The sequence below is a fragment of the Dermatophagoides farinae genome, chromosome 3 (genome assembly GCF_024713945.1).
Source record: "Dermatophagoides farinae isolate YC_2012a chromosome 3, ASM2471394v1, whole genome shotgun sequence".
Taxonomy (NCBI): Eukaryota; Metazoa; Arthropoda; class Arachnida; order Sarcoptiformes; family Pyroglyphidae; genus Dermatophagoides; species Dermatophagoides farinae.
This window is the reverse complement of record NC_134679.1, coordinates 2,381,282-2,392,472: the sequence shown is the minus strand read 5'-3', so window position 1 is coordinate 2,392,472 and position 11,191 is coordinate 2,381,282. Positions and strand designations below refer to the sequence as shown.

Sequence of the window (11,191 nt, the reverse complement as noted above, 5' to 3'; positions counted from 1 at the left end):
TATTTTTTTGTTGTTGTTATTAAATTGACGTTTGATTCATTTTTTTTCCTTGATACAAAACCTGGAGCTGGAAAAAAAACACATTCAAATGTTTTGCGTCAAATTTTTTGAATTTTTTCCTTTTTAAGTTATCGAGAATATTTCATTTTTTTAGCCATTCACTACATTGACAATGAATGATTTATTTGTTTGCGTTTTTTTTCTGTCGAATAATTCTTCATCGAAAAAATTAACTTTCCTTCACATTGTTTTTTACCTTATCGTTAGCTGTCGTTGTTGTTGTTGGTGGTGATAGTGTTTTTTCCATATACTTCATCTTTGTCTATTTGCATTTGTCGTCTCTTTTTTTTCAAGGATTTCACAGGACGTGTAAATTTGTTTGCCTAAATTGAAATGTGTTTTTTTTTACCTATTCAACAATATATTGCAACGAGAAAAAAAAACCAAATTAGGCAAATAAAAATTGAGACACTGAAATTCAAATTATCGTCGAATAATGATGATTGAAATTAATTTCAAATGTTTAGTTTAATTATTGTTCCATCAGACAATTCATTATTTTGTCTGCTATTATTTGATCAAAGTTTGCGTGCAAATTCCATCCATTGGGAATTTTGTATGTTTATTTTTTTCTATTTGTTTTTTTTCTTCCATCACACTCATTCGGTTGAATGATTATTTGATTGATAATGTAGCGGTTTTTTTTGGTGAGGAAAAAAAAATTTTTTTTTTCACTGTTGATTGATTAGTTGCTGGTGATGCGATCATTTTTATGACTGATGATGATAATGATTAATATTTTTTGATGTAATTCTGAAAAAATATGACTACAAACACTTTTATTATAGAGATGAATAATGATAAAAATAAAGACATATTTTTGTTTTTTTCTGGTGGGTATCATCAATTGATAAATGATAAATGTTTCAAATTTGAAAATGGTAGATATTTCCTTTGTTTTATCAATTGATCATATTGAAAAAGTATGGCTAAATGTCCAAAAAAAAACCAATGACAGCAAAATTATATTTGAACATGTTCGAAATTCAGTTTTTTTTTCTTAGCTATAAGCAATAGGAATTCAATTCTCTAATATGAAAAAATGTGATTTGTCCTTGATTAAATTCATTAATCACATTTGAATCCTTGAATGTTTTGCGCATACAGTGATGATGATGATGATGATGATGATGATAATTAGTGAAACAGAAACAAAAATATATAGATACTTGATATATGTTGTTTGGTACATTTTGTCAAACATTTACATAAATGAAAATTGTTTACGTAAGTTTTTTTTAAAATATTTGCCTCTTAATAGATAGATGGTTGAAGAAAAAAAAATAACAAAGAGGAAAACAACCCAAAAAAATAAAAATAAAAATAAAACCAGTTTTCGGATTATCATCAAAATTCGTTTCTCAAAAAATCATCAATTTGACATTCACAGAATTTGAACATTGTTAAAAGAACCCTTGAGAATTTGATCATTGTGAAAAGGAAAAACAAATTTTTTTTCTTTAATTTATTTCTAACTAATGAAACGTTAATATATTCTTTATTATCATTGATCTTGAACAATCAATACAGCCGAATAAATCTGATGATGATCACCAATGATGTTAATTCAAGGTACTTTTTCCAAATTACAAACATTGATTTTAGTAGCCAATGATGATTTTTTTGATTTTGTTTACAATCAATAAACAAAGCAGAGAAAAAAGCAACTACACAAAAAAAACTTGTTTTGAGGGTAACACATATACCAACAAATGGAAATGCAAAAATTATAATGAACAACTATTACATTGAGATTGAGAACATGATTTTGACAGTAACAAAAAAAAAAATAAAAAAAATTGTGTCGCCATAGATAAATATGAATGATAATAATAATTATGAATATATGCGGATAATGTAAAATGTGGACATCCTTGGCCTTAAATCCTACAGTGTTTTGAGATACATCATCACAGATGTTCAAAATATATTGGATATTTTTAACAATATTTTTTTTCTGTCATTTATTATTGGTTTTTTTTTCATTAAAGATGAAAGAAAATTCTTGAAAATTCAAATCTTGATGTTATACACACACACAATGAGACCTAAGACCATGAATTTATTTTTCATCATTTCATCAATGCTAAATTTTTATTTTTTCATCTATAATATTAGCGGATAGTAGAAAATTTAATTTTCATCTGCTGCCATGATTGATTGGTGAAGGTGAAAGATCAAATTTTCAAAAATCAAATATTTGTTTTGTATTTCTAAAAATGAAATTTTTTTTTTTTTTTTTGGTTGAATTAAATCAAACTGAATGTTATGATATTTATAAAGTGTGTTATTTTGAAGAGAAAAACGTAATTTATTTATATCATATTGCCAGAATCAACTTGACAAACACATCATGTATGTTTATCGGTTTGAAAATATCAACATTTGAATTGAATAAATTAATGAAAAAATTAAATTGTCAACATGAACGTCATTCTAAGCGATGATGATGATGATGATCAATTCAACTATAATGAAATCACTAATGAAAACGGAACTTTAGGAAAAAAAATCCATTTTTCATCATTTTTCCCCTTTTTATTTTATCAACGGAAAAGGGAAATCCTTGCATCGATATCTATTGATGCCAGTTTATTGTTTGTTTAATGTTTCCTATTAATCTGTGTTCAAATGTCGTATATTGTTTGTTTTGTTTTTTGATTATTCATCACCTTAAATGACAAGATTCAATCAATTCGCATGATTTCAAAAAAATTGCTAGTAGAATAAAAATCATACCTTATAATCATTACGATCATACAGGACAATCGAATACACAAAAAGAAAAACTTTATAGAATTTAATTCAATAAAATATCAATGGTCTACGATAATTCCATCATCATCATCATCATCATCAACATCATGGTGACGATATTGCATGAAAATATCCACATGTACAAAAACACACGCAGCAGGTTAGCTGTTTTTTTTATTTCTTGGATTTTTAAAAAAAAACAGCCACTTTGGAACAAGTATACAGAAAATAGTGTGAACCGGCAATTGAAAACAAAATCATCATAAACATCATCATCATCATCATCATCACAAACACCACCAACAGAGACATGTTAGATGTTTTGATGTATGTTCTCTTTTGATCTTAAATGACAAAATTCTCAACCACCACCACCACCACCACAATCACCACCATGACGAAGACCATTACATTTGGCCGAATCTCTTTTTTCCACTTCTTCCACTTTCTCTCTGTTTTATTCAATTTCTCTATCTGATGATCTGTTGCAATCATACATCGAATTTTTTTTTATATAACTATTAGTGCCATCACAAAGTCATTATTTAAAAGTTACGGGAAAAATTATGAACAAACGATAGGAAGAAAAAGAGTGAAAGGAGTCGAGGAACCATCAGCCATTTTTTTTCTGTATTTTCGACGTCATCTTCAAAATCCATTGCGCTTTTATCCCCCCCCCCAACACATATTATTACATTCAATTTCTTCATAGAAAAAAAAATTTCATTCGAATCAAAACGACGAAACATAAACAAAACAAAACGAAAAGAAAAAATTATGGATAATATTGCTTAGAGATGATGATGATGATTATCATCATCACAATCATCGTCGTCAGTCGATCGTATCTGGAATTGAAAATGTGTGAAGCCAACAAAAGACACGCCGCCTTCATATATATATAGTTAGTCGAAGCTGATTGTATCTTCTTTTTTTTTCTTTAATTTTTTTTTTGTTCCATTCATTATCACACACACACATACAAAGGCATTGGCTATTTGATATTACATACGTATCTATCTGGTTCGGTTTGTAAATCTCTTTACATTTTCAATATTATATTATTTATTATTCGTTTCTCTATAATTTTCTTTTTCTTTCTCTCTCTCTCTCTGACACACACACACTCTCACTATCGTTCATTTCATTTTCATTTATGAATTTTATTATCCATCATCATTCCAATGTGAATAGAATATATCCTCCATTTTGATTTTCTATCAATTTTTCTTCATCATATACACATAATGTTTTTGTCGTGAACTTGACCAAAAAAAAAAACTGTTTTGTTTGTTTGTTGTATAATAGAAAAAAACTACGATTTCTTATATAAAACCAAATGATGTTCGATGAAAAAAACAACGTCGACGACGACGACCAATGCCACCACCACCACCACCACCTCCATCTTTGTGAATAATCGATGGATGGCTAGTTTATCTTGACTTTCTCTTTTTGTTGTTGTTGTTGTTGTTTTTGTTTTTTTGCTCAGTTGTTTGGTCACCACCATATCATAAGAAACCAATGATGATGATGTTGTTGATGATGATCATGGTATGATGATCGCCATTGGCTTCTATATATGATAAGTTTCTTGTTTGTTTCGTTGTTTCTCTTTTTTCAAATAATCATTTGAAAAATTGCAATACTTCTGTGATCATCACCACACACACACCATCATCTCAATCATCGATAGTTACCATCATCATTATTGAACGGAAAACTTTATTTTTGATTATTGCTTCCACTTGTTGGATTTTTTTTCCTATTTTTTTCTGGTCATTTTCATACAAATACGGGATCGTTGTCGATAAAAAGTGAGAAATTAAATATCGTTAAACAACGTGTGTTGTCTGTACAGTGTGTTTATGTTTTAGTCTTTGAAATTCGTCTCGATAATAAAAAAAACGAAAACGAAAACGAAACTTGCTAATTGAACATACATGCGGATGTGGCATTCCAGTTTGGTCCAAACAGCAGCAACAGCAACAACAACAACAACTTTAATAATTGGAAAAAAACCGGGGAGAGAAATTATTATAATTTTTTTGTGTTTTTAATCATTGAATGCTACTACTGCAGCTAGCAAGTTTCATTTTTTTTTGTTCGTTTTTCATGATTGCTCGCGAAAATACGAATTTACCAATGTAACAAAAAACAACAATCGTTGCATCCGAATTTGAAGACAGCTACTTTCGTTTTTTGTTTTTTTTCTATTGGTCCCCCAATATGTTTGTGTATATTCAAATAATATATTTGCATTAAACAAGGGACATCGACCACATCCGTTGTACGTAAACAAATGATGAACGATAATGAACAAAAATATTGTCCAATTTTTTTTCTGTTAATAATCACTATATTGTTGTATATATAAAAACGAGCCAACATTGTCTTTTTTTTTCTTTTGTTTGACTTCTGTCATTTTGAAATCGCAATCGCAATTCATTTTATGTTGTTGTTTTCATTCTAATTGAAATTTTTTTTTATCAATTTCTGTTTGGTTTGTTTGTATGATTGCAAATTTTCATTTCAGGCCGTCATTATATCGATAAATTGTGATAATTTTTTTTTTTCTTCTTCTTTTTTTCCATATTCAAAAACCATTAATTTATTTGCTATATGCAACAAACAACAACAACAACAACAACAACATCATCATCATATATTCAACATACGAAAAAAAAATGAAATAATCTGCATCATATAATCATCATCATTTAATATATAGTGAAAATTATGCCAACAACAATCGAAATTGATCCTCATTGATGATGACAGTTTGTTTGTATCATCCTCAATTAATTCAATTGAATTTATTTCTCATTTCTCTTTCTTCCAATGTTTGTGTTGTTTGAAAATTTTGAATCGAAACGTTGTTTTTTTTGTTGTTGTTGTTGTTCTCTCTTTTCGAAAAATCGTATCGAACCTTCGAATTGATCGTATTTTTTTTCCATTCACTTTACGAATTATTGTTGATGATTCATCACTTGAAACGAATCAAATAGCCGATACATTTTGAAACAAAAAAAAATTCTTTTTTTTTTAACAAACAAGCTAAAACATCTGTAGATGATCGCCTTGGATCGTCCTGTAAGCTGTTTGTTTGTTCATTCGCATTTTAAATTTCCTCTTTTTATATACGTTTTTCAATGTCAAACATTGTATTTGGTGAATGCAAATGTGACCACTTTAAATAAATATACCACTTGTTGCTCGCGAACAGTACAATAAAAATCAACAACATTAACGACGACGACGACGAACAATCAATATCGGCAGATTATCGATCATTCCATTTGATCCATCCAATTTTTCTCATTTTCTTTTTTTTTAAAGTCTTGGTCAAAGTCAACAAGTTGTAAATTCGAATGAAATCAATTTCTTTCCAAATGAATCAATTATAATTCTGTGAACACATTCTCATAAATAATCCAAAACAAATATAATATAAATGAAGATGACTACATTCACAACAAAAAATCAATCAAGAAAACGATGGTATCGATTAATCGGAGCCGCTATCGTTATAATCATTCTAGTCACGTTAATCATACTATCTCGGCGTGATCGTAATAATGTGTCAAATACAAATGCTTCATCATCATTATCAACATCATCAATATTCTCAAATAGTCAACGTGATCCATCCAGGAGTAAAACAGACGGCAAACGTCGTCAATATTATAGTGATGAGATGATTGAATATGAACCTTTGATTCAATTGCCGGGCATTCATATCAAAGGTCAAGTTCGTACTGTTGCCAATGGTAAATTAGTAGCCAGTTATCTATCTATTCCATATGCTGAACCTCCAGTGGATCATCAACGTCTATTCAGACCTCCTCAATTAAAACAATTCAATAAAAATAATAAAAATTCAACATTGGAAGCATTTTATCAACCAATCAAATGTTATCAGGTATGTTGTTTTATTTCCATTGTTATAATTTTTTTAACGTTTCCGGAGATTTATAATAACGTTAATGATTTCGATAATTTTATTAATGACAGAGTACTTTTGTACTAAGTATCACTGAAGTTAAAGGCTTGGGTGATGAAACTAAAGAAGATTGCCTATTTCTAAATATATGGACACCGTTTAAAGAAGATGGCCAAAATAATAAAACGGCCAAAATGACTGGCAGGCCAGTTATGGTCTTCATTCACGGTGGCATTTTTCAATTTGGTGGTATTGGATCACCAGAATTAGATCCTTCGCTGTTGGTGGCCGAAAAGGATATTATTGTGATTACTATGCAATATCGATTGGGAGTATTTGGATTCGGATCATCCGTTGCCGATGAAAATAATGACAATTTTCGAAGCCTTGGACTACAAGATCAGGCTAAAGCATTGGAATGGATACACAAATATATCAGATCATTCGGTGGTGATTCAAATCAAGTTACCGTTGTTGGTCATGGTGCTGGTATGTTTTAAAAATTGACAATAACCAACAAGTTTCAATACAATTTATCAATAAACAGGCGCTATATCACTTGGATTCCATTTGATGAATAAAGATACAAATAAATATTTTAAACGAGCAGTTCTTCAAGGAGTTCAAGGAATCTGGAACATTGGTATTTACGGCATGAATACTAAAAGTGTTCCATTTTTGATGGAAGATTCTAATTGTGATGATGAAACTGTTTCGGCACGCGATATACGAGCGTGTATGGAAAAAAGTCGTATACAATCGATCGTATTCATGGAAGGTCAACAATATTTGATTGATAAATTTGCCATTCCATTTGTGCCAGATTATAATCCATTAACAAAACAGATATGGGACCAGGCTAAGAATATGGTGTCCGAATCACGTTTTAATGACTCATTATTGGAAATAATGTTCAACAAATGGAACATTTACTCTCCCGATCATGAGTAAGTATATCAAATTCCATTACACGATACAAGATCCTATTATTTTCGTAATTATCATTCTATCCTGAATATAGAATATTGCTTGGTTTAAATTCAGATGATGACTATCAATTTGAGAAATATAATAAAATCACTACTTATATAAAATTCGGCGATTCAAGTGAAGATGATTATGAATATGATGATGAAACTGGTGACAATGATAGCGAAGAAGAAACCGAAGAATCGAATAACAATAGTGCTGTTGATGAAGAAGAAGATGATGAAAAGAAGCCATCGAACGATACAATTGATGATGCAAAAAACAATAACAAAGATGATGGAGATGATAATGATAGTAAAGACGAAGAAGACGATGAAACAAGCGATACAAGGTCAGTGGTCATTTTCTGTTCATTTTGATTTTGAATGTTGATTTTTTTAATAAATTTGGGAGACACGCGATCGCCATCGCCCAAGCTCTATGATTGTTCCAAACATGTGAAATTGGGACACATAAACAATATCGACAATAACATGATCGTGTATTTATTTTGTATCATTATGTTTCGTATATTTTGAACACAAATAGTGATAACAATGAGAACAAAGAAATGGACAACAATTCATCATCATCAACAACAACTACGGCTTCAAAGGCAGTGGCAGAGTCCAATTCAAAAATCGATAATAACAAGGATGAAGCTGAAGAAAGCAATGATGGTGATTATGAAACCGAGGAAGAAGAAGAAGAAGAAAGACGTCGGCGTCGAAGTCTTAAACGTAAACAACGACAAACATTGGAACCATCGAAATTAGATAAAGATGAAATGGTTAAATTATGTCGACTAGTCAAAATGTATCATGTACAACAGGAACAAAATAGCCCTAAAGGGGTTAGCTCACAGGTTTCAATTTATCGTGTTGATCCAAAAGTTTTAGTCAACCTTCTGGAAGAGATAAGCATTGCATTCGGTTCTAAAACTAATCATTGGCTAAAAGGATTGGAAAAATATACAATGAATATCTGGGGATCTTTTGCCACTAATGGGTAAGTCAATTCGATTCTATTAGAATTGATCTATAGATTTTTTTTCCAAACAAAAATTAAAATTCAATTCAATTTAGCTTGGCCGGCTTAAGAATGTCTGAATCGGAACTATCAACATATGATTCAAAAATCGGCTCAACAAATGGACCGGTAAATCTTATTAACGTTGGACAAGCTAAAGATGATGAAAATGATGGACAGATTTCTATTCGAACATTCGATTGGAAACAATTGTGTCCGGTACAAATGTATTAAGAATAATAATCAGATTAATATACCAAGTAGTATGATAGATATCATTATCATTTTCATCCGGAAAAAATTGAACTGAAATCATAACATTTGCTCACATGTATCCTGGTCATCCATCATTCATTATCATTATCATCAACCTCAACTCATCACATTCCTATTTTTTTTCTAAATTCCCAATCAAAAATCCGTTTTTTATCAATTTTTTTAATTTTATTTTGTTTTTCTCCCGAAAAAGATCTTCAAACATTATTTATTGAATTGTTTTTTCCTCAAAACAAACACACTCACATACAGACACACAGACATCAATAGAAAGGTTATTTTTATTTTAAAAAATAAAATTTTATTAAATCATTATCAGTGTTCTATGAAGATTTGGTGAAAAATTCACTAATTTTTCGATTATCGCTAAATAGATTCCGTTTTAGATTTTTTCGTAAACCACGTGTTTGTGAACATTTTTTAGTTATTAATTTATGTGATGTTGATTTGGATCTTCGATTTTCCTGACCATCATTATTACTATCAATATTTCTATCACCATTTATAGATGATGGCGATTCGGCTGAATCATCATCATCATTATTATTATTGTTGTTGTCGTTTGATTTGAATCGTTTTGTCCCTGAAGATATCCAGTTCGTAATGGTTGATAATGGCCTTGTTAAACTTGATGATCTTCGGTGAGTGATTGCTTCAAATGATGACGCTCTTTTCAGGCTAATATTTATCATTTTCGAATGATTTTCAGGATTTTTGAATCGTTGAAGGGTTGGCTGATAACCAGCTTGCATGTATTCAACTTCATTCGAATTTTGATGTCTTCCTATACCGAAAGACCATTTCCATAGAACATGCGGTTCGGATGCACAATAAATGTTTTGATCACTGAAATCACCAAATATTAATGATAATTCTTGTTGATGATCGAAATTCATTTCAAACAACGGTAAACGATTTTCTATCGATATAAAATTCTCATCATTCGAATCAAAAGGTTTTCGAAGACTGCAATTCCAAATGTAAAATCGGCTGTTTGTCGAACCACTTAATAGGTAATCATCACTAAATGGTGAAATTTTTGTTTGTGAATTAGAATATCGTCCAGATAGAATCATAACTGGATACGTTGAATTGCTAGTGAATGCATAAATGCTTCCATTGGTAGATGAAGCATATAATATCGAACCATTATTGGAAATGAAAAAGGATGAATATCCATGGATACTTGATGTTAATGAAATATTTTTGGTCGTATGAATTTTTGTTGGTGTCGGCACGATAGTGCATTGGAATTGTCGTCGACATTGACGTATATCCCAAACTTTAATCGAATCATCAGCTATACCAGAGCTATAGAAATAATTATTGTTAATCGGATGGAAATCAACACAAGTGACAACATTGGAAGGATGATAATTTGCATTTTGTGATGCCCATGCAATGGGATTTTGTCGACGAAATTTTAATGAACGAAAATTTGGTGATTTAATCGATGGCAAAATATGAATGTGAGGATCGTGAATAGATAATACTGGTCCATGCCTTAGAATACAGGAAGTACGAAGATCCCAAATTTTGATGGCACCATCACGCCCACCACTGATGAACGTATTTGGGCAATGAAACGAAAGACTTTTAACTGAGCCTTGATGTGCTGGAAAAAAACTGGCCAATGATTGATCGGTTCGATCGATATCCCAAAGAATTATACTACGATCTCCAGCTGCTGTCAATATTTGATTCGAATGTTCAGGTCGCCATTTGGCATCGAATACGGCACAATTATGTCCATGAAATTTTTTCATTTCTCTAAAAGATGATTTTTCCAGAACAACAATATCGCCAACGTCATTCGCCAACAGAAATTCTCTACTATTTGGTCGATGAGCTATGGCAGTAATCGGTGAATCACATGTAGCATTAGAATCGATAAAATTATAATGTTGCTCAACCATCAACGAATCGAAACGTGAAGGTGGTAGAAAATTTCGTTGTAAAATTGGACATGAATTTGAATGTCGTCCATTCGTCAAATGATATTGACGATTCTGCAAAATTGAAACAATATTATACATCATTCAATTCGATGTCAAGTTTGGAATTTTGAAAAAAATGAGAAAAAAGGTCAAAAAATTCATCGGCTGTTTAAAAACATTGGCAAAGCAAGCAACAAGCGCGCAAACAGGCGCCAAAATT

General features: G+C 30.6%; 2 protein-coding genes across 7 annotated transcripts; one reads left to right on the top strand and one right to left on the bottom strand.

Moving 5' to 3' along the window:
- The first annotated feature begins 3,559 nt into the window (after positions 1 to 3,559).
- Positions 3,560 to 9,346, top strand: LOC124498270 (uncharacterized). 6 transcript variants are annotated; one of them, XM_075729082.1, is made up of 7 exons: positions 3,560 to 3,845; positions 6,044 to 6,739; positions 6,832 to 7,249; positions 7,308 to 7,707; positions 7,782 to 8,081; positions 8,279 to 8,737; positions 8,815 to 9,346. In XM_075729082.1, exons 2-7 carry the CDS (start codon positions 6,272 to 6,274, stop codon positions 8,990 to 8,992), a joined length of 2,223 nt encoding a protein of 740 aa, XP_075585197.1. In that variant the 5' UTR covers positions 3,560 to 3,845; positions 6,044 to 6,271; the 3' UTR covers positions 8,993 to 9,346. The 6 variants fall into 6 exon arrangements, with proteins under 6 accessions (XP_075585197.1, XP_075585193.1, XP_075585198.1 ...); XM_075729078.1 differs by having other exon boundaries at positions 3,562 to 3,845; positions 4,012 to 6,739; XM_075729083.1 differs by having other exon boundaries at positions 3,748 to 3,845; positions 6,157 to 6,739.
- LOC124494912 (protein lethal(2)denticleless-like) lies at positions 9,310 to 11,167 on the bottom strand. Its single transcript, XM_047058198.2, has one exon. It carries the CDS (start codon positions 11,071 to 11,073, stop codon positions 9,358 to 9,360), a length of 1,716 nt encoding a protein of 571 aa, XP_046914154.2. The 5' UTR covers positions 11,074 to 11,167; the 3' UTR covers positions 9,310 to 9,357.
- Positions 11,168 to 11,191: the final 24 nt, after the last annotated feature.

What these genes read in the sequence shown, in the direction of transcription:
- LOC124498270 (XM_075729082.1), top strand. Translation starts at nt 6,272, where the DNA reads ATGAAGATGACTACATTCACAACAAAAAATCAATCAAGAAAACGATGG. An exon ending in AACCAATCAAATGTTATCAG is followed by an intron (nt 6,740 to 6,831) that starts GTATGTTGTTTT and finishes TATTAATGACAG; the next exon opens with AGTACTTTTGTACTAAGTAT. An exon ending in CGTTGTTGGTCATGGTGCTG is followed by an intron (nt 7,250 to 7,307) that starts GTATGTTTTAAA and finishes ATCAATAAACAG; the next exon opens with GCGCTATATCACTTGGATTC.
- LOC124494912 (XM_047058198.2), bottom strand. Translation starts at nt 11,073, where the DNA reads ATGATGTATAATATTGTTTCAATTTTGCAGAATCGTCAATATCATTTG.